Below are 27,431 nucleotides of genomic sequence, written 5' to 3' on the forward strand. Positions count from 1 at the left end.
TGCTGTGTATGTACGAACTGCCGGCATTCGTGATCGTTCCGAGCAACCGATATACCTGCCTATCTGTGGTCTTCTCTCTACCACAATCACCAGGCTCGAAGTCACACCGCGACCTGCTCACGGCAACGCCATCACCCGCTTTTGACTCCCCTCAATGGCCGAGGAAGGTGCAAAGTAAAACGAGATTACTGTCGACAGCACAGTTTTCCCCAACAGTTTCAGCGGAGTTAGCTTCACTGGCTTGTCTCACTGGCAAGTTTTTCCCAGGGGAAATGCACAGCGGAGGCGCCCGAGCATGCCGCGTGAGCGCGTGGTCACATGCCGGCATGGTCGTGGTTCGCACGGGTAGGTTGCCCGAGGCACTCTGCTGCTATTGAGTTCTTTTTGATGCATTCTCTTAAATACGATGCTGGAAGACTTTTCATTCAGCAAGGTGACAGAGTATTTGGTCGCCTCAAGTTGCCGGCCTGCGTTCGGGGGCAGCCTCCGCTGACGCAGCTGCCAGTTTTTTATGCCGGCATGCTGCACTCGCGGAGCGACAGCCGCTTCACCGAAGAGAGACCACAGCGGTTTTACAGCGGACAAGCTCTTTCCGACAACTTGTTGAGTGAAGCGCTGTTTGGAAGAGTCGTGTCCCCCCCAGAAGTCGTGTCGAAAAGGCTGTGTTGTTTGCCGATTGAGACGACCCACCTCGCCGGACAGCCACACCTTCCACCGGCAGCGTAGATAAAAGAGATACCCGTGTGTTTCGTGCATCGCCTGTTCTCTTTCGTTGGTCTTCAAAATGCACCATCCAGCACTGTGTCTCACTCTCGTCCTTCATCACCTACCGTCCATCTGTCTCGCGGTCCCAGACACGTTGGCGTCTCCGCCTCCCTCACCCCGCCTGGCGGCCCCTCCCCAGACTCGTGACTCCCTTTCTCGAGATGATGCCTCGTCCTCTCCATTTCACTCGTTCTTTTCGCGCCATGGACGACGGTATCCTCGAGGGGATGAGCGAGATTTGTCTCGTCGCTCAAACCACGGAAGGCGATCGCGGCTGAAGCAGAGGCGCGCGTTACAGACAGCGGCGTTCGAGCCCGAAAGCTCCAGAGAAAGTAGTGCCCGTCCTGTCAGTTGTAATCTGCCTCTCGGTGACTTTGAATGGCCGGCGTATTCTTGCAAACAGGACCTCCCGTGTCGTTGGCCTGTCACCCCTCCACTGCGCGCCGGAGCTGGGACTTTCCCAAGTCCGGGTCGGTCGCTTCGTCGCACACGAAAAAAACGCGGGGCGATTCCTTGCTTTTCTTCCCTTCAACCTCGGCAGAAACGACGGCGGGAAGGGCTCCGCCACTCCCGTCCTCCCTTCCTCAGTACCTCTCTCCTAAACGTTTCCATCGCCGCTTCGGTCGGCCTCTGTGGGCGGTCTCGTCGACGTTCTGGAGGCCGCGACGCTCGGCGGCATCTCCACACATCTCGTCAGAGGAGGACCGGCAGGCTCGAAAGGTACTGGGGAGAAGGAAAGACGCTTAGGAAATCCTGGCAGAAGGAGGGACCCAAAAACAGTGGAGTGCCTTTTTCCTTGTATCGAGCCGAACCAGCGAAGAAAAGCTTTTCGGCATCTTCCAGTCGAACGGAACACGTGCATGCGCCGTTTGTTCCCGCCTTGTTGAGAGACGAGAAATGCTCTGCGGCTGGAAAACCGACCGAGACTTGCAACGAGAGGGAAAAGCTCAGCTGCCACGACACGCACCCCGCTCCGACTCTATGGGGTGCAATCATGCTCGATGAACCCAGGCAGGTGTCCTTCGTTGAAGGGTGTCGGTGCGAAACATGCGTGGTGAGTGCTGACCAGATAGGCCCCGATATATGTGAAAATAGGGACCGGTCCAGCCGATTGGCAAATGTGAAGGAAAAGAGGGATTCGCACATTCTTCAAGCTCTGTCAACGAAAGCTGTCCTAACCGGAGAATGGGAAGAGCGGCAAGTGTGCGCTGCAGGCTCGGCTGAGCAAGCGTCGAGGTGGCGATCGCGCCTCGGTGGAGATGAAAAGGACGACGCGAAGGCCGAAGGCGAGAGAAATGCAGGTCGGGTCCTCTCCGCCTCTCGATCGGTTCCTCCACGTGACAAAGATACGCGGAGAGGGGGCGCAGTGCAGGTACAGCGCACCGAGGCGACTGTTTTGAAAGAGTCTTCTTTCTGGTTGTGTAATGCGCCTCCTTTGGCGGTCGACAGGAGCGAGGAGGCGTCTGTCTTGTTTCTCAAAGACGACAACGTGCGTGGTCTCGCGGTGCAAAGCAGCAGGGGATTTCCCACCGCGTTCGAGATGTGCACATCTGCCGTAGACGGCATTGGCTCTTTGCCAGGTCCTTCCCCTTTGTCTCCGGCGTCTTCTGCGCCGGCTCCGTTTTTCTCGTGGGCCGCCGTCTTGTCTGCGCTGGCCTTGTCTCCTTTCGTCTTGTGGCGAGGCGGTGCGTGGCTCGTCTCTTCGGGAAAAGCTTCCAAGCCTCCCTTTCTCTGTATGGGCTTTGCGGCTCTGGACGTGGTTCTCCTGTCCCTTTCGCTCGCCTCTCCGCCGTTGGGGTTTTTAGGCAGCAGAGAGAGTCAGGCGACAGCTCTCAGGTGTCCGCCGTTCCTTCTCGCCGAGGCGTCCGAAGTTCACGCGCCTCCCGTCCCTGCCCCGAGCGTGATTGTGGAGAATGTCACTGTCTCGCAGCCCTTCTTCGCTTCTCTCCACCAGCTCTGGTCCCACTGGAGCGGTCCTTCCACGTGCGTGTCTTCTCCCTACTCTCTCTCCTGTGGCGGAGAGACGGAGCGAGGCCTCGCGAGCGAGGCAAAGTGCGCCGGAGAATCTGAACGACGGGCAAGACGGAAGACGTTCAGAGACAGCGAGACACTTGAAGGCCCGCGTGGACGCCCGAATGCGTCTGTTCAGTCGCTACAGCTGCCACTCACGAGCGACAATCTCATCGCGCTCGCCGTCCTTTTCATTCTCTGCGGCCTCGGATGCGTCTACCTCATCCAACTCTCCGTCGGCTTATCCCGCTGCTGCAAATGCAAGGCGTGCAAGGGGGAATACGTCCTTCAATACAAGGTAATCCCCGCCAGAAAGCAACTAACGCGCTGACCTTCAGGCCCAGACACAGAAATGCGAGGAGCTGCGTGCACGCACACACACGCAGATCCATTACACACACGCGAAGAACATGCCGCATATATATATATATATATAGATGGCATATATATATATATATATGGCAAAGAAAAATCACTCGTCGAGAACACCAGTGCACGCGTGTGTCTGTATGTCTTCGTGCATCTCTGTATTTGTGGCATGCATTTCCAACACGCTTCTCCAATTCGTTGGCTCGTGGGGCGTGTGAAGGCGTGGGGCAGGGGACTCCGGTGACTCGCCGAAGAACTGCGCGACGACATCTCTCTTCTTCTACTTGCGTGTATGTTGCTTTTTATCTGGAGGCGCATGCGCCTGCAAACTCAATTGTGCATTCCGACATGCAGTGAGGTTCAGCGACACCTCCACGTTTGTACTGCGCATATATTTCTAGATGTATATACACGCAGAAGTATGAGGCACATGGGGACACAGCCATTTGTTCAAGGACCTACAAATGTATATGTTTATATGTAGGTGTGTTTGTATATATTGGCATGCGATTTGTATATTTACGCTTGTGCGTGTCTGGATGTGTGTGTTTTCTGTTCAGCTGGGGAGTGGGGGATACGGCACAGTCTGGGTTGTGCGTCGGCAGGGCGGCGCGTTCAGAGGCGAGAGTTCGTTGGCCGTTTTGAAGAAGATTCAAGTCGAAGACATCACCGAAGCGGATTCGTACCAGCAGGAAGCGCGCAGGCTGGCGAATCTCACGCACAAATACATTGTAGGGCATTTCCTTTGCGGCATGTCCCGTCGTTCTACGCTTCCTTTTTCTCTTCCTTTGGGTGACACACGCAGAAGGCAGTCCTTGCCGTCATGTGGCTCTGTTCTTGGTGTGTCCTCTCCTCGCCACTCGACGCCCCTCCAAACGAGCGATTCAAATCTAGCGATCGAGTGGGTTTTTGCGAGTTGTGATTCGTCCTTTCGGCGTCTCTTTCCTCTGGCTTTCTTTACCTAGGGAACTGCGCTCCCATGAAGGATCGTAATTAACGTCCAGTCTGCAGCTCCACACAGCCTGCCGTTTTCCACACGCGCGTCTTCGATCCGCACATTCCCGCGAGGTTTGCTTGTCTCTCTGCGGCTCCTCTTGCCTGCGCGTGAACGTCCAGTCTTCCGCGTGCGTCTTCCCCTTTTCAGGTCGGGTACGAGACCGACTTCATCCACAGAGAACAGGCCTTCGGTTCTGTGGAGGCGAAGATCTTCTTCATGATTGTCATGGAATTTTGTCCAAACGGCGACGTAAAGCAAGTCATCGATCGCTCCTACCGCAGCTTGACGGAAAAGAGAGTGAGACGCCAAGTTGGGGAAACACGGGAAACGCGGCCAGGCAGTCGCAGTGGAGGTGACAGGGATTCATACGCGTCTAAACGCGGCAAAAAGAAACAAGACGCCCGTGACACATAGATACATACGCATTTGTACATGCCACATTCATCTACATACATATACGCATATACATATGTATATATTCATGTATCTATATATATATATATATATACATACATACGGCTTTGCAGGTCTGTAGAGGATACATCTGCATGTGGACATTTGTGTCGAACTAGAGAAATACTTGTAGGTTGTCTGCAGATGCTCGTGCACGCTCCCCGCATCAAACCTATATATCTATCTATGTCTATCTATGTGTGTATATATGTATATGTATATCTATCTATACTTATGAATATATGTATTTGCATATAGGTGTATGTGAGAAGAAAGATAACGGCAGGGGCAAGAAAGAAGGGAGAAAGCTGGAAGCGTACGAGATGCCGTTACCTGTGTTTGGTCTTCTGAGATGAAACGCATAATTTCATCAGGAGCGAGACGGCTATGGTCCCTGACATGTGTAGCCGGCTGGTTGCGCCCAAGAGTGCAGTTCGAGTACACTGTATCTATCGACACATATATTCATGTATTTACATATATGCATAGCTACGTGGTCGGAGAAACGGAGGGTACAAGTGTGTACATTTGCGAGTGCAGAAAGGTATGAACCTGTTCGACAACGTGGGGTGCATGCGCCGTGTGTTTTTGCCGTCGCTGTTGGGATGTTTTGCAGATTCGTCACTGGTTCTTCCAGCTTGTTCAGGCTGTCCACTACCTTCACGAGCGGAACGTGATTCACAGGTACACACTGGAGAGATGCCGGCCTCGCGAAGTTTGTGCAGCCTCTCGAGTCAACGCCAGTGCGTTTCAAAGTTTTTTGTCCAATGTGTCGCCTCTTCACATATCGGGGCGTTTGCCTCCGTGTGGCGTGTGGCGAGGCTCTTCGCGCTTCTCAAAAACCACAGAGCGGCAGGCAGATAGAGAGACGTACAGACACACACAGACAGACGCGCCTGGATCAACTCTTGCCGAGAAGTTTTCTTGGAAATGTAGGTTTGGTCCGTTGCTGGGTGTTTCTTAGCTTGGCTCGCCGCGAGGACGTGTGTGCTCAAAGAAATGTGTGTTTTCTCGTTTTGCACATCTCGTTTCCCCCCCCGCCCTCCGTCTCTGCCGCGCGCGCTCGCGCGCTCCATTCCAATCTGGCAAAGCGCGCACTAGGTGCTTTCCGTCTCCTCATTACCTGGTTCCTTCTCCTGCTCTCCCGCGCTTTTTCTCAGGGACATCAAGTCCCAGAACGTGTTTCTGTCGAGGGACGGATCGGTTCGTCTGGGCGATTTTGGGCTGAGCCGCGCGACGGCTCCGCCCCGGCCTGTGCTGGGGCGTGCGGGACTGCCGAAACCGCACGCGTGCCCGTTTTCTCCGCTCTCCCTCGCAGACCTGTCGCGGGCCAACCTGAGGCGAGGTGTCTCTTCACGCGACCGCTGTGGGTCTTCGGTCTCGCCTCGCGACATGCGCGGGAGTGTGGAGCGGGGAGACGGACCAGGGCTGAAGAGCGAACGCGATACGAGCTGCCGAGCGGCTTCAGTCGACGCAGACGAGGAGACGCTCCCCTCGCCCTCCCTGAACGGCAGGAAGAAACGCGAACGTGGCGAGCGTCACGGGAGAAGGAGGACTCGCAGCCTGACGCAGGCGTCGGCTTTCCCCGTTCCTGTCGACGGACCCGCGACGGCAAACGGCGAAGAAGAAAGAGGCGAGCAGGCCCTAGGAGCGGTGGAGCCTTGGCGGCAAGGAGAGGGACGGAGACGGCGAGAGAGAGAACAAAACGGTTTGCGATGGCGAGGAGAACCAGGCGAGACGACAGAAGAGCAGGCAGAAGAGAGGCGCAGGCGTCGCTCGCGTTCGGGCGACGTTGCGCCTTGGAGACGCGGAGAGGCGCGCGTTGCGGAGGCTGCGGAGGCGACGAAGGCGCCAGGTCGGCAGTCCGTGCCTGGCCCCGCAGCTTCCGGAGTTGAAAAAGTGGAGAGAGCGGGCAGTGCGTCGAGTCGAGGCCTAAACGATTTCCGCATCACTCTCCGCGAAGCCGTGAAGACCCGCGGCGTGCTCGGCGGGGTGTATGTACAGCTCAAACATTGGCTGCAGAGGCTCGTTCGGGCGTGGGCGGGTTTCCTGAGTCGCGCTGTGGACCGCCTCTGCGACGTTCTTTTTGACACTGACCACGCGTCGTTTTCGGAGACTCTGACACGGCGGCTAGCGCCGTCGTTCCGGCGTTTTCTGCAGTCCTCGCGGACTTCCCAGGCGCGAACTCCCCAGGTTTTCCCCGTCTCGGTGCCCGCGACGGATTCAGTCCGTCGGGGCCCGACGCCTCTTTCGCGGTTCTTCAGCGAGACCGAACGCGACGCAGGCGAAGAGCCCGCGAGAAAAGGGCGACTCGCCTTCTGCCTCGATCCCTCTTTCAGAAGACAAAGAGACACCTGCGGCTGCTCCGCGACCGCCATGTCCCAGGCGGGGACTGACTGCTACATGGCGCCTGAAATCCTGCTCGATCAAAAATATGGAAAATCCGTAAGAACACCAAACCGATATACGCATATATATGTGTATAGGGTTGTGTGAACATGTGTCCACCATACATGTGCACAAAGATCTCGTGACTGTGACGCGCACACATTTACATATATATATATATATATATATATATAAGTATCCGCACGAACGGAAGGAATTACATTCAGGATACGTGTTTGGATTCGATTATGTACGGGCGTATGATCGTACATCTGTGTATATACGGGAGTATATGTCTGCCTGTATGAGAGTTTGCGCAATTTGACCTCGCCGACTTGCGTCTTCATAACTTCACCCGTTTTTTTTTGAGTTGGGGTTTCTGTGTGTGCTTTGTTTTTGGGTACTCTTTGTTCTCCCGTGTGTGCTCGCTTGACCTAGTTTGTGGCGACGATCGAGGTCGTCTGTGTCTCGGCTGCCAGTGTTCACGGGGCGAGGGGGCTGTGCCGGGAAGGGTATCTGCCTGCGTAGCGGCGGGGTGTTTATGCGGGGTCGGTTTCCCTTTGGTGTTCGTTTTTAGGCCGATTTATGGTCCCTGGGATGCGTGCTGCTGGAGCTTTGCTCGGGAATCTTCATGTGGGAGCTCGAGTCGCCGCTCGCCCTCCTGGTCCTCGACGCGGAGAACGCGCGGCACTTTCTCCACGAATTCATCGACAACCACGTTCCGCACCACGTCATAGGAAACGGGACGAGGAACCTCCTGAAAATGCTTCTCCAACCTGGTGGGGAACCGAAGAGAAACGGGACGCACGGAACCAAGGAGAGAAAAACGGGGCCAGCACCCGAGCAAGGGAGAGAAGAACGGAGAGGAGAACGAGAAGAATCGCGCAGGGACGACGCAGAGGAGGGGACAGGATGGACAGTACAGGGTCGAGCGTCAGAGCGCCACGGATTTGGGGCATTGGCGGAAGAAGAGAAAAAGGACAAGGCGGAATTGCGATGCACACAGAGAGAGGGGGTATAGCGACGAGGAAAAGAGAAAACGCGAACGCGCTAAAAAATGAGGGACATGCACGTGAGAAAGCGCAAGAGACAGCGTCGTTTTGGCGCGTCGTTCGCCGGCTGTGATTTCGTTTGAAGGGTCGTGTCTTCTCCCATTGAAACGCTGTTTGCCTCTCGCACACTCTCTCATCTTTTCGTGCCGTTTCTTCTGTCTCTTTATGTCGCGTCTGTAGATCCGAGTGAGCGGCCGTCGACAGCGTTTCTGCTTCGCCAGCGCTATTTCCGCCGTGGGTACCGCGTCTGCTCCGTGCCACTCTCCGGCTCGTCGACCGCTGAGAGCGCACACGCCCGGAAGGCTCTCTCGAGTGCGTTGGAGGAGCCGGAGCACGAGAGGAGGAAGAAAATCGGAGGCAAAGCGCACGGGGGCCAGCCGAAAGCGGACGGCGAGAACGGGAAGAAAATCAGGCAACTCACGGGAAAGACGCAAGACGCGAGCGACTCCGAAACAAGGTTGCTTCGAACTTCAGATGAGACGAGCGTCAGCGGGCGGGAGAGCCGAAAATCGAGTAAGAGTGATGAACGCGTGCTGGTTTCCGCTTTTTTGAAAACTTTCTGCTTCCTTGGGTGTGTCGCGCACTCTCGTTTCCTTCGGTTGTTCTCCTTTTCTGGACGTTCTGCCTCGCTAAGTAACCTTCCATGGCAGAGGCGTGGGTCTCGTATCCGCTCTCCCCGTGTGGCCTCGACTTTTCGTCTCCTTTCTCCACCTGATTCGGTTTTCGTTCGTTTTCTCTCCGTTCCCTGCGTCGCGCGGACTCGGAGTTGCTTGTTCTCCCTAGCCATCGCCTGCGTCCGGAAGCCGCCAGCGCGGTAGCGCCTCGTTCGTTCTCTGTTCCCATTTTGCTGCGGAGACGCGCGCTGTAGCTGCGTACGGTTTCTGTGGTTCCCTGGTTTCTGTTCAGGCTTCTTTTCTCTCTTTGTGTTCGGCGAGAGTTTGTCTCACCTGGCACGTCTGTTTATGCGAAGCACCAGCACTTCTTGCCCAAGTTCGACGGAGAGCGCGGGCGAGACTGTGCATTCGGGCGGCGAAGGCGGGTCTCCTGCCGTCGACTTGTCCTTCGTAGATCCCTGTTCGTGGGATGTTGTGTACCGCAGGAAATCTGGAAAGGCATTGGCGGAGGAAGGCGCGGTCGGAGAAGATGCGTAAGCGTTTTGAGAGAACGACGGGAAACGAGCAAAGTGGAAGAAAACCGACCTTGGGGCGCGACGGCTTCATTTACATCGGTACCGATATATGTGTATATGTGAATAATTGTGAAAGTGACGCGCACGAGCGGGCGACTCTGTGCGTGCGCAGAGGTGGTAGCGTATCTTTCTACGGAAGAACGTGGAATCTCTTCTGTGTCGCCTTCTCCCGAAACGCCTCCAGAGTGTCTGATGTGAAGACCAGGGGAACACAAAAAAGAACGGCGAAGCATTCTTGAAAACGAGGCGCGATCTTCGCGCGTAGGCAGCCGAGACAGTTTTGTTTTGGCCCGGGATGAATTTCAAGAGGAAGAAACGCGAAGAAGTTTGTCGCGAGAGAGACGTGAAACGATCCAGAGGCGCTAGAAAGGGAACCGAAGAAGTCGGGATGGTGAAGGTCATCTTCCGCCGTTGGCTGTTCAGAAAAAAGGGGATATTTGCGTGCGCTGGAATCCTGGTTCCTCCTCTTTACCTTGCAAGTCCCACCAAAGGAGCGCTTCGGCTCTCTTTCGATTTTTGGTTTGCTCGCCGTCCCGTTGCTCGGAGACGTGTCCTGAGGGTAGGTTTGAACGTGCGTTTGTTTTCCCGGCCCCCGCTCTCAGACGCATACGCAGAGACCGGGGGACACGACAGAAAAAGCAAGGGTGCGTTTTCCAAATTTTTTTTCTTGACGCGTTTGGTGATCGTGCATTTCTGTTCGAGGGACTTGCACAAATAGAGCTATGTTGTCAACGTCGGGATGCGCAGACCGGGTGCGAGAGAGAACTCTCGGAGATACACAGACGAGTTCAGCTGTGTAGGATTTGGAAAAACGCTGTTAGATCAATGAGATCGACTTGGACGCACAGAGAGGTAGGCGGCTACGCATTTCTTCGTCCAGCAAAGGAGAGGGGAGAGGTGAACTGACAGCGACACACAGAGGCCCTAAAAACGCCCGCAAAACGAGGCTCGGCCAAGACACGCGGGCTAGAGAGACATCCGGTGTGCACAGGCAGGGATGGGCGAGACTGAGAGAGGGATAGATTCGTCGATCAGTGGATATATACAGAGATGCGTGGCCAGGGATAGGCAGGTCTGAAGAGGACCAAGAATCCACAGATACTGGGACAGGGAAATGCTAAGAATCTCGACAAGTGACTACCGATGTCACGCTGCGTACACTGCGGAAATCAGAGACACAAGTCGAGGACTATCTAGGCATTTCTCTTTTTCATGTCAGAGGGACATTCAGAATCGCCAGAGTTGGGAATTCTGTCAGATACGCCGCGCCGCCCGGCGGTTGTTGGATTTCCAGATCGGGAGAGGGGGAGTGGACGATCTATAAGCGCGTGTATTCTTCAGGATTGAGGAGTGAGGTCGGCGTTTCGCGGGAGACTCGCGTCACGGACAGGAAGGTAGTTGCATAACGGGGGAGTTTGGGGACTCCCGAGGCCAAGAGAAATCGGGGAGGAAGGTCAGTCGAGAAGTGGGGAATCCGCACCTTTCGAGGAAAGGCAGATATCTAGAAAAACGGACGCACTTCTTTCTGCAACGAAGCTTGTCAAAAGCGCCAGAGTTACGCGAGAGAGAACACGAAAAAGTTTGCGGTACCGGCTGGGATCGAACCAGCGACCTTGTGGTTAACAGCCACACGCTCTAACCGGCTGAGCTACGGAACCTGTGGGCGACTGCGCGGAATCTGCACCAAAATTTTACCGGTGTGAAAAGCAAATGCGATCGCAGATCGCAGAATACTCGGAAAAAGCAATAATCGAAGAGCCTTCTTCAATTCGACAGGTGATGTCACTCATCCCCCTCGGGATGCCACGGAGAGTTGAGCGGGACGTTTCGGCCCCAAGCTCAGGTGTTTGTGTGTAAACCGTTGCCGGGCGGTTCCAGGCTGAAACAAACAGATCGGAAATCGTTTTTTCAAAAGAAAGCGCAAGTCTCCCTGTTTGGTACGAGGCACCAGAAACACATTCACCACACGGGAGGATGCACACGGTCTCCTCTCTTGACCCGGGACAGCGAAAAAAAGTTGCGCTTCGGACGATTTTGTAGCTCTCCAAGGAAACCAGAGGCCGCTTTTTTGTGCGACGAATTGCCCAGAACAAAAGCGTCCAGCGGTGTGTCTGCTACCAACTGAAGCTGCGCCTTTGCAAGGTGGCCTCCTGGCCAAGGAAGCAGCGGATCGGTTTGTTCGAGACTATAACGGAGAGAAGTGGGAAATCACCAAACTGCCTTTAACGAGAAAACGCCTCCTTATCCCGTTTTAGTAACAGCACGCCTCTCGTCCAACTGTTCCTCGGGTCTGACAACACAGGACTGGACGGTCAACTGCTGTCCTAACTACGGGAAGCGTTCGCGGTTTGACTACGTTTTGTCAACAGAAAACGAACCCTCTGCCAATCTGAAGTGTCGCTTTCCTTCTCGTCAGAAAGGAAATTGTGGCCATGAAAACACTGCTGACCCAGCGCTCTGTGACGCTTTCCCATCCAATCCCGAAAAAGGCCTCTGCAAAGAATCTTAGGTGCTACACATGTCAACTTCCCCCTTTCGTTGTCGATCAAGATTCGGTTGATGGTCAGCATCTTCGTTTCTTTATCGATCAATTCCGTTCCAACCTTTTGAACCACAGGCTCCTCTTCGGCGACCTAACAATGGGCTCTTGGTGAAATGCATTTTTCTCTATTCGGTTCAAGTTGTCTGTAAATCAGGTATTTCCAGTTTCTTCGATAACTTTCACATCTGTTCTTCGGATGAGGTTCCCAAAACAGGAAAGCCCGCGTCTCAGACAGCGGCTGCTTACGGAAACTGAGTGATTGTTTCGCACTCCTACTCTTCCCCTGGAACGCAGGGCGTTCTGTCCCATGCTAACGGCTTCAGAACACGCTAGATTTCTTTATCAGCCTCTAGTGCGTCGTTGTTTCTTTCGTTCGCGCCTGCGGCTAAGAAATCCTTTACATCCCTTCTGACCGAGAGATACCCTACGCGAGACAGAGTTTCCGCTGCCGCGGAAGAACTCATGAAATCGAGAATGCCGACTCTTTCTTCCCGGGCACCGTCTGCACAGTTGCCCTCTTCCCCCCCAAGTGCGGAGCGATCAGCCACGACGATTTTCCCCTGTGACAGCAGGAGAGTCCTAAATTCTTCGAAAGACAATTCTGTGCACGCAGGCAGGGCGCGTAGCGCTGGACGAACGCCCATAAACAAACATGCCGTGTACGCGTCTCGTACAGAAAGCGAGTCGGCGCTGCTGAGCTCTGGAGGGGAGGTGAGAGAGTCGCGTTCCGTGCATGCAGCCAAGAAACGCTGCATGCCTTCTGCTGGGGTCTTCCCAAGAGACAAATACCCCAGAAATCTTCTCACGTAAATCTGAACAGCACACGGGCCACACGAAACAGAACGCCTTTCAAAAGCTGTCTAAATGGCCGATAATCCTACTTGCAGACTTATATACACGACCAAAACCACACGTACTGTGCATATGAACTCATACACAGATAGTTGTACACACATATATATATATATATAGATTTGTAACTTATATATATATATATATATATATATTTGTAACATATATATATATATATATATATATATATATATTTGTAGATATAGGTAGGAAGAGCAATGTCCTGTATGGATGCATGGTTTCTGTGTGTGTATATAGTGTGACTGAAAATATGTTTAAGTCTCGTGTGGTGAATAGGAGTCATCTACGATATCTCATTCATAACTTTTCAATCTTCACTTTGGTTTTTTTAGGTTGTTTCCTATGATCTTCTGGCGTCATGTCTTTCGTGAAAGGCCGTCTTCTTCCTGAAGTTTTTGCGCGCTTCTTCTCACGTGTGTGATTCGGCCGCTGTGTTACTTCGTGTTGTTTCTTTCGTGAACTGATTTCCGAAAAGCACTTTTTTTCTCGCGTACTTTCCCCGTATTTTGGTGTCTCCCCCCTTCGTCGTCGGCTTCGAGATTCGCGAATTCCGCGCATTTTGTTTGCGGCCGCTCCTCGTCTGAAGCATCTTCGCTCCTCGCTCCTGCTTTGGCTCCGGCGACTGTGTTTTGCTCGTTTCGCGAAGACTTTCCACTTCTGGCCTCGCCTTCTCCCCCTGCGCTGCAGCTGTCGATGCAGTCAAAAGAAGGCGCTTTCCCGGGACGAGGGGACACACTCGTGCTGAACTGTCGTTTACTCACGCAGGGCGTGATGCTGATGGTTGTGGCCGCAGGACAGTCGTTGCCTGTGATCATGTGCGTCGGGACCGTGCTGGGATTCATCGTCGCAGAAGCCGAGTGGGCGTCCTCTTTCCAGTATCCCATCTCCTCAAGGACAGCGATCTCTTCGGAGCATGCACGCAAGTTGTGTTTGCTTTGAAAGGCAAGAAAGATCTCAAAGAGAACCTCCAGAAGATCTCGGCCCTCCGCGGGGACTTCGTCTTTGAACAGGCCGCAATCGTCCTCGCGTGCCTCGGCGCGTGAGGCGTCTTCTCGCGGAATCCAGTCCGAGAAATCGAGCCTAAAGAAGTCTTCCTTTGACGCAAACACCTCGAGAGGCGAGGCTTCCCAGGGGGAGGACCGTCTCCCTCGAGCTGTGCACACGCGCGCTGCGGAGCTTCGAAGCTGCAGAGAGAAGGCCCAGAACCCGTGACAGCGAAAAAAGGACCAAAGGAGGTGCCGCGCCGGCGAGAAAAGAGAGGGAAACGAGAGGCGGAACTCGCATGTATTCCCCGTTATCTTCACCCGCTCGCCATCTTTTCTGTTCGTACCTGCAGCAGTTGCCGCGCAGAGGGCCAGCCCCTCGCCCCCAGAGCGAGGGAGAGAAGGAACTCGAGGGGATCGACACTCCCGGAAGAGACATCAAAGTAGTCCGGAAGGAGACTCAGTTGAGAAGCGGGAATCGACAGCCACGTTTTCGGCAAATGCGGAGTGCGGAAACACTTTGAATGCGTGAGCCGCCTCAGCAGAATTTCCTGAGGCGACAGGGACACACGCAAGCGCAGATGCACCCCAAAGTTCAACTCTTCCTATGAACACGGAACTCGACTTGCACGTGGCGACAGAGAGAACTGGGACAGAAATATTTTAAAATCGCGCTTAAATCTATGTGCAGTCAACTGGATACACAAACGTTTATGTACGAACATAGAGCCAAAAGGGTATGTGGATAGCACTTGAGAGAGGGACGATTTCGAAGCACCAAAAGGCTGCGAAAATTGAGAAAAAAAAGCAAGATGCTGAGAGCCGGAAACACCCGCGCTGAAAACACTCAGCTTCCGTGGGTCGCCTTGACGTGCGTCTCCGAACAACCTCATGTGGAATGCCTTCAAACAGGCAGTCGAAACACAGGCATGCACATCCTTGCATACCACTACGCGTTCACAAACGCATCGTGCTCGCCTATAATCGTAGAAATACATACGCATTTTCAATCCTATAGCGCAAGCGTCAATGCACGCCACTGTCTTTCTCCCTCTCGGACCATTGTATGCACTTTCAGCTGTTTAGACCTAGCGCGGAATAAATGAGGCACACTGATAGATGCGTTTATCTGCCTGTAGGAGTGTGAGAGAGCGTTGCCGATGAGCTTTGGGGGAGGAGCCTTGAGTTACCCGAAGTGCAACGGTGGAGACGATGCCGTTTGTCGTCACTCGTTTCAAATCCCAAATGAGATCTTTGATTTGCTTCACGGTAAAGAGATCCTCAGGAATGTCCACAATGCGGAGTGGAGGCAGCACTTGCGTCGGCGTGCTAAGAATGGCGTTCGGATCGAGATGAAGTTCAGTGCCTACAAAAACAAGTGACCATCCAAAACCGTCTCACTTTTTCCCGAGTATATATATATATATATATATGATGTATAGACGCAAGCAGAAGTAGTCATGTACTTATCTATGTGAATATGTGTGGATCTAGAGATGCGTTTGTCTGTGCGTGTCGGGCTGCGCATCACTTTTAGTACACGGTGTGGAGTGAAAACTGACAGACGCAAACGTGGAGCAACTGGAAGATTTCAAGCATGCACCTGTGCGGCGCACTGGGGCCTGCTTCCTTCTGGATCTACGCATGCATATGTACATAAACATAGTTACAGAGAAAACGGTCGCTCATATTGGAAAGGGAAGGGCGTACACAGAGACAAATGCCGAGACACATGCAGGGGGAACTGTTTCCGCAAATATCTCCCTCACTGGATTCACACGCACTCCTACCTCTACCCATAAGTGCATGCGGTCAAACATTTTCATATCCTGCAACTATATATATATATATATATACATGTACACTACTAGTATATATATATATATTTATATACAGATGTATATATATGTGTGTGTTAGATCTACATTAAGAACGGTGTCACATGTATGTGTATGCCTTGATGTGGCAGACTAAAAGGCACACGATGTGTGCATGCGCTCGTAGCTTAGATCGGCAGATGCATGCCTCTCAGAGCATCTGCTTGGCTCATGAAGACGAGCAGAGGGTGTGCGGTCTCCACCTGCGAGTTCCAAGTAATGTGGAACCGGTCGTTCGTTTTCGATGCATATTTTGAGGCGGTCAGTGAGTTCTTTGACGGCTGCGTGCTCCGCTAGACATTTTCCAACGATCCAGTCGTCCATGCATGCAAACACTTCGCTGCATGCGCTAGCTGTCTCGTGGAGTCGCGCGATGCCCCACACGCAGGCCTTCCGCACGCGCGCGAGGAGTTGCACTTGCAACTGCAGCTGCAGGTGCTGTAACTCGAAAAACAAGCTGTCCACCGGCTTCTTCACCTCGTCCTTCACCGGTTCTACGAGACCGAAGAAAGCGAAAGAGAAAGCGAAAGAGAAAGCGAGAAAGTGATCGAGGTAAAAACAGATGTCGCTGAGAGACCAGATCGAGGAGGCAGAGATGCACTGCTTCAGCTGCCTTCGCAGCCGTGAGTGACGCATGCCGTTCCACGCCCTCGAGCAGAAAGAGCAGAACGGGAGGAAATTGCGAAAGCGCTTACTTGCTTTCGCCGCTTTCTTCTTCTCAGGTTCTTGGAGGTATGGGACGTAGTCTTCGAAGTCGGAAAGGGGGACGAGACATTCCCGCGCTTTCGCCTCGAAACCCTCAAAAACAATTCATCGACGCACACACGCCGCCAGGTACACCCTTCAGCGTTCCAGGAACTTGCTCCTCCACAACATGCAAAGAGGAAACGTGAAACGATACAACACTTCTACATTTTTGCCTTTTCTTACCGCTGATAGCCACTCCAATATATATATATATATATATATATATATATATATATATATATGCACTGCCCCGTAGCTTACGGAGGCTCATACAGATTCATGCATTTATGCACGTTTACACAATCATATAGATATATATGTATATCTACGTACATGCTGTGCACAGCTCGATATGGCTGTTTTGGGTTGGGGAAACCCCCCTTTTCGACTCCTGTGAGAGAGGAGCACTCGGCTTCCTTGGGGTTGGCAATTAAGCTCGGCAGGACCGGAGCGAACTTCTTGTTTGCATCAGAGACCGCGGTCCTCGTCTCTCTGTTTTCCCCCGTCTACACCAACTGCCTCACCTCGAGGAGAAGCGCCTGCCAGGGCGTCGCAGGAGTCTCTGGAGCGCCCTCCGCAGGCTGGCGACTGAAAACAGAGGCCGCGACCTGTTGAGCAACTGTGAGGGAAATTTCGCGCAGAGCATGCGAGACGTCCGGCGCCTGTTTCCTCTCGGGCATGCAAGCTCCCATCATGTTGTAGCACGCATCTGTAGCGAAGCCTTCGAGTGAGAGGTACCTGAAAAAGCAGGAACTCCCCGAGAGGCGCTACCGCCCTCTTCATCTGATCCACACACACTTAGAGAAGTACATCTATCACCTATCTATCTCGATCTGTCTATCTCGATCTACCTCTGTATATACATCTCCACGCAGGACCATATCTAGATCTCTATCTCTCGATCTATCCATCTATCCATACACGCATCCACATGCATGATTTTCCGAATCTCAATACATATATATATATATATATATATATATATATATATTCACTGACACGTAAATTGCGACTCAGTTTGTTGGCGCGTCTGGGCGTCTCTTCAGAACACACGTCCGTCCACAGTCTTTGGTGCATCTGTAGAACGCCGCAGGTGCGTGGGCAAATAGCCACTCGAGAAACGCGCGCGACTACGGGCGTGCACGATGTGCACGTATTTGCACGTACACACGCTGTAACACCTCACCCGCTTCGGAGGAAAAAATGTGAAGCGTTAAAGGCGAAATCCCTCCACGGTCGTCACATATATATATATATATATATATATATATATATACATGCCTGCAAACGCACGCCAGTGCATGCGTGTTGGCGCATGCGTGGGAAACGAAGCGTCGATGCTGCGTGATCTTGCCTTTGGATTTCCGCGTCAACAAAGCCTTCCGTCTGTACGGCGAGGACTTGGCAGATCGCCTCGATCCACCCGAGCTCCGAGAGTTGTTTGTGCTCCTCTACAGCATCGCAGCGTCGAGAGTCGATCTGTTGCCAAAGAGCGTCCGCGAGATCGTCCACTTGCTGGTGTAACTCCTCCTAAAGAAGAACAAGCATCCGAACTCGTCCTCACACACATCGCCATCTGCATTCATATATAATGCACGCCTATTTTTCTACACGTACATAACCATATATATATATATATATATTTGGCACGCATGCGAGCTCGTTCTCGTGGACATGTGACAAGATAGGCATATCCCAGCTTATATATGTGTATATGTTTATACGCGTATATGTATGTGGAGTTCGTTTTCTTTCTGGGCTGACTTTGATTCCTTCCAGGTGCAGGCTGTGGGGAACCTGAGCAACGAAGGCGTTGTATTCGAGAAGGAAGGCATCGACGCGTTCCTGCTTGTTGTCTTTCTGCTCGAGAAAGTCGACGAAATGAAGCTGTAAGTCGACGAGGCTCCGACTGACGTCATCATGGACGCGCCGATTCCAGGCAAACAGCTGCAAGCAGAAAACAGCCCTCTGCAGCAAACTGCCTCTGGACGATGCGTCACGCCTCTCAAGAAGTAGATCTCTCACGACGCGATACTTCCTCGTCACCGTAGCCCCACAACAACACACTGCTACACATACACATCTACCGAGATATCAACATATCTACATATCTATATCTATCTATATCTATATATTTTTCTTTACTAAAACAACCGTTATCGAAGTCATGCACAGGATGCGCTTCTCTCTTACCGTAGAAGAGATCTACGTACTATAAGTGTGTAAAATGTAAATCTACGAGGTTGGCTACAAGTGCAACGTGAGTAGCGGGAATCATCTGTCTTGGGATCTGGTACGACGCGTCTCTCTGTTTCGAAGCATCTCTGGAAGGCCGAAACTGCTGCGAAGACGCCTTTGTCTTTGGCGTCGAGGAAGGAAATGCGCTTCAATTTCGTGCCCGAAACCGTTAACGTTCTTTCCTTTTTCCTTCTGTGAAAGGAGCACCAACGCGTTTCACGTGTTTCGTCTCCTGCGAACTCTTGCAGGCGCACCTTCGCCATGACCGACGTGTAGTTTTCCTCGAGGGCCTTCCACTCCTCTAGAAGGAACAACTTGACTGACTCCTCCAGAGGCTCTAACCGCGTTCGCCAGAGCGCGCCTTCATCCAAGGCTGGCAGCGGATACAGGACGGATGCATGCAAAGGAAAGGCCATCACGAAAAAAAAGAGAAAAGAGTCGATTGGTCTCTCTACCTGTTACGCCTTTCGGCTCCAGATCCCAGGCGTCGTTGAAGGGCGCGCGCCTGTGTCTTTCCTTAGCGGAGTCGTTTGCCTCTGTCTTTCGACGCGTCTTTCCGTGGTGGCTTTCTTGCCTTCCTCGCAACTCTTTTCTCTGCTTTCTTCTCCGTTTGGTCTCACTTTCAGGCGGGACTTGACGACACTGCGCCGAGGCGCACCCGCTCCTCGCGTTCGCATCCGGACTAACAGTCGAACTTCGCGCGACGACCTCAAGAGCCTTTTCTTCTGACTCTAAAAAAAAAGAGAAACACGAAAAGGGGCGGGAAAAAAGAGGAACTGAAGGAGAAAAAACGGAAGCGGGGCTGCTGCGTTGCCTCTCTGTTCTTGCCTCGAGGGCACATGTTTTCTTGAAAAAAAATCGAGAAGGGGAGAGTATTTTGTGATGAAAGAGCTGGTGCTTTGCAAATAGAAACAAAGGAAACAGGAGACCACCCTGCTTCTTCTGGGAGACACGCAGCGTCAGTTTCTGCTGACACGAAGAAAGGAGGGCGAGGCTAGCACCGAGGACGAAAGGCGACGATTCACAGACTTCCTTTTACACTTTTCAGTAGCGCATCTGCGTCGAATCTGAAACAGTTTCTGTACTCCCAGAAGCTGCAGTGTATGCCTCTGTGCGTTCCTCCTTCTATCTGCGTCTCCTTTTGGAAGAAATGAAAACCGTCTCCAATCTCCTCGCCTCCGGGTCAGCTAAAATTGATGTCGCGTTTCCCTCCATTTGAGAGAGGGAGACTCACAGGATCGGACTTGCATGCAACGAGTCGCCCCAAGAAAAGCTGGACATGGAACGCAAGGCAGAGAGAGAAGGCTGACAAGTCTCCTTACCGCTTGGGAGAGGACGTTTTTCATTCTCCTCTGTCGCGAGCGCCGGCGCCCTCCCATAGTCAGCAGACCCCGACTCAACTCCAAACTCCCGACGCTTGCGGGCCAGCACGCCCTCAACCTGGAAAAAGGAATCGTTCTTGAGAAGTCCTCGTTCTCTCCCTTTGCGACGATGTAACGCCCAAAGCTCTGAAGACCGCGATGGGCAAACCCCCATCAACTGCCAACCTCGAATTGCACGCCACGGCGCTACATGCAGACGCGTGCGCAGCTTCTCATTTACGTGCATCCCCATGCATGCACATTTATATCTATCTATATACATATATATCCGTCGGCATGCGCATTTATAACTATATGTATATGCATGTATGTATAGGTGTCTCGAAATGCATGCGAGTCACGTTCCTTTGTGGCTTCAGTCAACAAGGTCTGTATTCGTCAATACGATCCCGAGGAACTGCATGCACGCCACATGCACATGCTTATGAATCGCTTCAAATATATTTATATATAAAGGTGGATTGATATCGACTGAATTATTGAGATGGTGATTGGTAGACGCCGTTGCTTGTATGAACGGGACCATGTGGCGAGGCGTCCACGCGGTTCAGAAAGCGCCGCACGGAGGAGAAACGCGCGTCAGCCTCGGCTTCGCAGCTTTCCCACTTTTTCCGACGCTGCCAGGAAAACTTCATTTTCGGACTTGGAAGGAAGAACGAGGAGGGAAGGCTCGCCCTGCAAAGCAAAAGACTCTCGCGCCGAGACGATTTGCAGCCGATCGCGCGTGGAGCCGATACATCTGGGAGGGCGCCGGGGAAGGCTACAACACACGCGAGGTCTGCTGGGCAACGGGCTCTAGGACAACCGAACGCTACCCTGGCGTGTGCAGCGAGATGTACACAAAAACCAAACATCAAGGTATCTACGGTCACTTGGTCATACCGAAATATCGCGATAAATCAATGTGTAAAGATGAAGAAGAGTGGAGTCCCCATTAAAATGGCAGTACTTCGCTCCCTCTGTTCACCTATAATCATATATATATATATATATATATATATATGCTTCACCAGGAGGTAGATAGATTAAGTCCACGTTCACACATGTATATGTAGAGGTATCTATTCATATGCATATGCTACCTACATTTATGTATGCATATATATGTTGTGCATGTATACACATCCGTATTTGGATCGGGACGTTTGCTGACCGAAGGACCGAGAAGAGAAACGTTTTCATGCCTTTCACACGTTCAGAGTTTCCACTTACGTCGGCGGATCCAAAGCGCTCCAGGAAGAGCCGAGTCACCTTCTGCTCAATCTCGAAGTGACAGCATTCGTCTGCCATGGAAATCTGCGAGCAAAGGAACGATTTCAGATTCAGACCGAAACACTTGAGGATTGTTCCCTTGGATGAGGAGAGCGAGAGACGGAGCGCCGGCGCGAGGGAAGACCAGAAGGGAGAGAAAGGGAAGGCGAAGACAGGAAGAACAGGAAGAAACCAACCTGGAGAGAGAGTAGAACGGAAACGACAGAGTCATACCGGCAAGCAACATGCAGATTCTACATCTCAGACCCGTATGGTTTCGTACATTCTTTCACATATGCGTCGACACGTCTCCGTGCGCACAGATGATGTGTGAGTCCGCAAGGGTGTACACAGAACAGATGCATCTCGACAGACGCATATATATATATATATATATATATATATACATGTATAAATACACTTGAACATATATGTCTGTAGATACGTGTGTATGATTGTATGTATATCTGTGATTAAAAGGAGGAGAGTAGATCTCGGAATAGATTGAGACGCTTCCACATGTGTGTGCGCTTGTGTTACTTTTGCGTGCGCGGCTGCCGAGTCGTCCGTTGGAGTTTTGGAACCGGTGTTTCCGAGGATTCCTCGGCTTTCACCTCGCGTTTTCTGACTCTGCAGGGTGGTCCGCGCTCGCCGGAGAGCCTCCTCCGTGGGCACGTCGAGGAGAATGTGCAGATCCACGCCCCCCGGAATCAGGCTCTGAACCCGCCGCACCGCACACAGACGCATGCACAGACACGCCAAGTGAAGCGAAGCATTCCCTGATTTTTCCGATTTCCTCGATGTCTATAAAGACCGCCAAAACGCACGGGAAAACGTCCACCTCGGCAGTCTCTTGCTCCTCCCACCCTGAGCAGCGCGCAAAGACCGAGGAGGGAACGCGAAGGGCGACATACGCTAGACCCATCCGCGGCTGTATGTACACCTTGTGAAGAGACTGCTCAGTCCGGCGGAGGCTTCACCAAAATGTGAAGTGATGGAAAGAGATTGGAGGGGACACGGTGAGACGACACACACAATTTGAATGAAGCAAACTTTGAGTGGTAAAAGAAGGGAGACCGGACTTAAGCGGGCTTGGGTTCGCGGAGAACTGTTTCTGTCGAAAGATCAAAGTAAAGGCACCCCCTTCGAGAGTACCGAGAGGTGGACAAAGCCGGGACGTGGACAAGTCATCGAAGGGTTTTCCTTTGGCGTGGGTTCACGACGGCTGTTTTTCTGCCACGGCCTCCTTACTGTCTCGATGTGGGGGACCTCGGGAATGGGAACAACCAGAGAAGCCTTTGCCTTTTCGAGGCGAGCTCTGCTGTCCAGTCTCCTGTCGGGGGCGACGTAACCCGAGAGGCGTTCTTCCAAGTAGACACATTGCTCGTAGGTCTGCGGAAAGCCGACGAGAACGCACCCCAGTTTCTGACTCGGGTCGTCGACCGCTGGATCTTTCTGGACCTTCTCTTTCCCGTGCTTTTGCTGGCCCTTCGCCCGGCCTGGGCCTGTTCTCTCCTTTGCGGCAACCTCCCCGGCTGCCTTCGCAGAGCCAAGCTCGAGGAGGTGCGCCAGTGCATCCCGATCGACCTCCGCAAGCGTCTCCCTCATCTTGGCCACAAGCAGCGAGACCGCCAAACGGTTGCTCAGCTTCTCGCCATTCCTCAGCGCTTCAAACGCCTCGAGTCCCAACTCTCTCAGAGAGGAACGCCACACACCAGGAGAAGACGCGGAGGAGCTGGAAGAAGAGGAAGAAGAAGCAGAGGAAGAGGAAGCCGAGGAAACAGGAGAAGGTGGAGACGACGGCGAAGACAGATTTGTTGGAGACTGCGATGGGGTTGATTTCTGGCCTGCGGCGCTTGGAGTTTCAAACTCTGTTGAAGGCGCGAGGCTCGGAGCCTCCACGGGCTGTGTTTCAGTCGCAAGACGGTTTTCGATGCCTTGCAAACTTTCTTTGAGGACGTCCTCGAGGGAGAACATCTGGAGGCGGAACTTTTGGCTCAGCTTTCGGGCGAGGGTCTTCTTTCCGGAAAACGGTTTCCCCGTGATCACAATCCTCAGACCGTTCGGCACGTCTTCGGGAGTCTGCATCGGCGCTTCCGGGTGCATCAAGTCCAGGAGTGCTCCGACAATGGAGCCCAAGCGGCACAGGGATGGCTCGCCGTTGGGTCCCGCAGCGAAGTCTCGGCGGCCCCAGTCGATCGGCGCGCTCGCCTCGTTGAACTTGAACAACTCCTGCAACACCTCGGAGGCGAAGAGCCGCTTCGTCGCTTCCTCTCCCGAGGCATGCGCATGCAGAAATGCGAAGGCGTCCGGCGCCGCCTTTCGACTCGCCTCCGGATCGAACTGGCCTTCGTAATTCAAGTACTGGTAAAAGTCGTCTTCGTCCAACCGCGCACGCAGGCTGTCGTCGGCGTCTTGAAAAAGACTCCGCTGAGGCGCCAGGGCCTCCTCTGGGGCATGCCCAGACCGCGCCTGGCCCGCCGGACCCTCGCTGGGCCCCGAGAGTCCGAGGAACTCTTGCGAAGCGACGAGACGGTGGAAACACGACCTGGCAGTCTCCTCTCCAGTCTTGTTTGCGTCGCCCAAAGTTTCTCCCGGATGTTTTCCATTCCCGGCGATTTGACGGGGCCCGAAGCCCGCGAAGCGGCTCTTCGGCGAGGTTTTCTCCCCCGTCGACTCGGCCAGAAAGAGGGGTGGTGTGTGCGGCACTTGCGAGGGCAAGGCGGAGCATCCCTCGACAAAGGAGACCAGCCAGAGACGCCAGGTACGCGAGTCGACTGCTGCTACGTCTCGCGCTTGGTGGAAGCGCGCAGCAGCGACGGAAAGGTCAAGGAGGAGATCGAGGACGTGGCTGCACTCCTCAATCAGCCGCGCGCGGCGCCGAGCTCGCCGATGCTTCTGCCACTCGCGACACTGCTGCGCCTCGAGGGCCACGTCGCGCCGTAGCCGCTCTTGGGCCTCGAGGGCGACGTGGTCTTCTCTGGCTTCTCGAGTCTGTTGGCTGCGGCGCTCTGCGCGCTCCAGCTGCTGGGTACGGAGCTCACGGTTCTGAGACATCACTGCGTCGAGCTGCTGGACCTTCCAGACGCTCTCCTCGACGGATTCGGCGCGCTGCGACAGCCGACGGAGCCGCCGAAAGACGCCCTCCGCGACGGCCTCGGCGAAGAGGTCCGCATGCGCCTGCGTCTGCTCGATGAGCAGTTTTTGCCGCCGTTTCTCCCGCTCCTTCCGCGCCGTCTCCTGCGCACTCCGCGCCGCGTGCAGGCGCGCGAGCGTCTTCAAATTCTCCTCTCGGCCGACACTCGAAGGTGGTAGGCGGCGCGCCAGCGAGGCGAGAACTGCCGACGGGCTGAGGCCCTCGGAAGAGGCGACGGCGCCCGCGGTTCCCGAATGACTCAGACCTAAGCGCTGGAGATTCATTTCAAAACTTTCAATGTCCTTCTTCACTGCGTCGCGTGTTTCGCGCAGCTTCGCTTCAGCCTTGCTTCGACGCTCGTCTCGCACACGTGCTTCCAAAAACACCCGGCGCCGAAGAAGCCCCGCCTCCACTTCTCGCCTCTTGTCTCTTTCGTCTCTCTCCCCTCCCGGGTCCCTCGCACCTGTCCCTTCTTTCTCTTCTCTCTTAGGTTTGCGCAGGGTTCGTCCTCTGTGATCTCTTGGCGAAGTCGCTTCCGAGACGCCTTCCCGGCAGTCTCTCGCGTCTGCCTTTCTGGGGTCGTGCTGGCTTCTGTGAAAGTCTGTGCATGCGAGTTGTCGCGTGGGGGAAGGACACTCGCGGGAGTTTTCGATTCTGCGGCTTGCGGTGGTTCCCTGGGCGTTGCTGCCGGCGGGTCGCGTCTCTGGACTGCACTCGCCTGGCGCTTCGAATGTCTTGCGGGACTGCATGCACGTCTCCTTGCTCGGTTTCGTGATATCCTTCAGCCTTGCCTCGATAAAACGCTCTTGGAAGGTCTCGAAGGCAGGTCGGTTCGCGGAGGTCTTGAGAATCCGCGAGAGATCCGCCGACGACCGTCCACAGTTCCTCGAGAAGCGGCTGAGGGCGACTTTCAGCTGGAACAGAAGGCGCAGCGCCGCGCCTTCTTGTTTCTCGATGACTGCTTGCATCTTGAGAGAGTCGCATTTGACATCCAGGCGCCGAAAGACCGGCTCCAAGAGCCGGAAATTGGCCACAACTGCACTCGCGGAAGAACTGTCCACAAAGCCGTCGACAGTCTCCAGCTGCTTGGCCGCGGCCAAGAGCTCTCCGAAGAGAAAGCCGCTCGCGAAGTCGCGTTCCAAATTCGTCGCCTTCCGCGACAGAGGAAAACTGTTCACCCAATCAAGCATCAACTCCGCCATGGTTCATCGCTGGGAGAGGACGGGGGACCTCAAAACCCAGAGAGAAAAGGGAGGAAGACGCGACGCAGGAAAACGGGAGAGGAGCAGGGCCAGCGGCGAGAAGGAAGGAGCTCGAGGGACGAGGCAGAGGACAGCACGAAAGGGAAGCAGGTCGAGGGAGAACGGAAGAGAGAAGACAGGGAGAGGGGGAAACTAGGGTCAGTGGAACGAGAGCGAGAAGGCGGAGAGATAGACAGGAGACGGAGTTGACAGGTTTTGTAAAGACACGGCCAAGAAATCAAGAGGCGAGACGCACAGGGCCGAGGTCTAGAGATGGGGACAAGAAGTTGAGGGGCGGGGGGTTGCGAGAGCGAAAATCGCGTTGATTTCTCAAAGCACAACGAACACAGCCAGGAAGGCTGTGCTGGATGCGACGCCGCTGCGTGGAAAGACCTCAAGACACGAGGCAGCTGGTTGATCCACACAGACAGAACAGAGACAGGTTTTTGGTGGGCATGGAGCGAAAACTACCGACGAGAACTGCGCCTGTGCGCCATGTTGTTTCTCCGGGTTTGCCGAGACTCGTGTTCGCCTGGGCAGAAACAGCAGTCTCTTTGGTGCCGTGTTGATGAGCAACGCAGAGCACGCGGCAGATGTGTCCGAAAACACCGGGGAGAGCAAACAAGGAAAGTTTCCGTTTTTCTCGGTTCTCTACCGTACGCAGAGCAAAGGCGGCGGCTCAGCCGCAAGTGATCTCTGAGGGGAGTGAGAGGCTATATCGCCTGTCTAGCTGTGTATCTGTGTGTTCCGAAAATGTGGAGCTTTCCAGCCGCCGCTTGGTTTTAGAGCAGGAAGGACACCTCTCCACGCAGATCTTTGAGTCTATGAAGAAGCGAGAGCGTGGGGTCGAGAAAAACGCGGGTGGTCTTTCGGAGACAATGCACATTCGCTTCAGTCCTCACCCAGTTTCGAAACCGGGAAACGTGGCTTCGCTAAACAGGTCTCTCCTTCGTTTCCTTTAGCCGAGCAAGGCCCTAGACGCCTTCGCCATTGGCGGAAAAAAGAGGATTCTTCCGACGTTTGAAGGGTTTCGGGGTTTCCACGGAAGCCGGAGCAGCATCAAACGTGACTGGGGAATCCGGCGAAGCGACGCTATCCTGTTCGGATTCGTGCACACAGACCCCGGCACAGAAGAACCTCTTTTCCCCAGACGACACCAACTCGTGACGACTGAGAGAGCCTCGCGAGCGAACGGGTTCCCGCCTGTTTTCCATTTCGGAAAATTCGGGGAGAGCGAAAAGACGCGCGACTAAAAGTGTCGGCCGCCTCTCTCTTCGATCGCTTTTGAGGGGCCCCTCGGCAGAAACTCCACCAGGAGAAACCCGCGAAAAGGCGTTTTCCTGACTCGAGACGTGCCAACCCAAAAGTGGAAAAGAGCGATTCACTGGACCAAGTTGTCAACAGTGGGCTGGTCCGAAGCGAAAAAAGGAAGAGAGGTCCGGCAAAACACAACCCCGTTTGGTCCACGAGATTACCCGTCCAACGACAGATCCGGAACGTGTCTGTGCGTTGCGTTCTTGCCGAAAGTCTCGAAGTTTTGAAATCGCATTCCCAACGTGCAAACAAAACAAGGCTTGTGTGTGCCGGTGCGCAGGGGAATGACAAGCGTGGAGAGGCGGAAAACGGGCTTTCATTGTTAAAAAAACGGACGACTCGCGCATGCCACATCAGGTAAAGAGAGCACTTTGGATCCTAGAAGTTGAGGTCATAGCGCTGAATTTGAAGTCACCAAAGTTTGACGGGAAATAGGCAGAGAGAGGCGCTTGCCAGACGCACGTCTTTTCCCGAGGTGGAGCCGTGAGACCACTGTGTAATACGGCGAGGAACTCCGGCTTACAAGGTCCAGAGACTTCGTAAATTCAAGAGCGCAGATGCTCACGGAAGAAAAATCAAAAACCACCGTAGGCAGCTTGTCGAATGCGTGTCTGCAGAGACTCA

General features: G+C 53.8%; 2 protein-coding genes and 1 non-coding gene across 3 annotated transcripts; 1 reads left to right on the top strand and 2 right to left on the bottom strand.

The window, feature by feature from the left end:
• Positions 1-784: 784 nt before the first annotated feature.
• On the top strand, positions 785-9,185 carry NCLIV_016080 (putative protein kinase (incomplete catalytic triad); the record flags this gene model as incomplete). Its single annotated transcript, XM_003881800.1, has 8 exons — positions 785-3,073; positions 3,705-3,875; positions 4,289-4,438; positions 5,211-5,278; positions 5,755-7,039; positions 7,560-7,761; positions 8,215-8,547; positions 8,941-9,185. The coding sequence occupies 8 exons, from the start codon at positions 785-787 to the stop codon at positions 9,183-9,185; spliced, it is 4,743 nt and encodes a 1,580-aa protein (XP_003881849.1).
• Positions 9,186-10,804: 1,619 nt separating this feature from the next.
• Positions 10,805-10,881, bottom strand: NCLIV_t070004. Its single transcript has one exon. It is a non-coding gene; the product is annotated as a tRNA-Asn (tRNA).
• A 1,213-nt stretch (positions 10,882-12,094) lies between these two features.
• NCLIV_016090 (conserved hypothetical protein) lies at positions 12,095-25,454 on the bottom strand (the record flags this gene model as incomplete). Its single annotated transcript, XM_003881801.1, has 13 exons — positions 12,095-12,577; positions 13,133-13,822; positions 13,969-14,172; positions 14,812-14,987; positions 15,702-15,992; positions 16,194-16,287; positions 16,770-16,983; positions 18,691-18,856; positions 19,104-19,214; positions 19,806-19,923; positions 21,078-21,161; positions 21,657-21,833; positions 22,368-25,454. 13 exons carry the CDS (start codon positions 25,452-25,454, stop codon positions 12,095-12,097), a joined length of 5,895 nt encoding a protein of 1,964 aa, XP_003881850.1.
• Between the last annotated feature and the right edge of the window lie 1,977 nt (positions 25,455-27,431).

The sequence above is a fragment of the Neospora caninum genome, chromosome VI (assembly GCF_000208865.1).
Source record: "Neospora caninum Liverpool complete genome, chromosome VI".
NCBI lineage: Eukaryota > Apicomplexa > Conoidasida > Eucoccidiorida > Sarcocystidae > Neospora > Neospora caninum.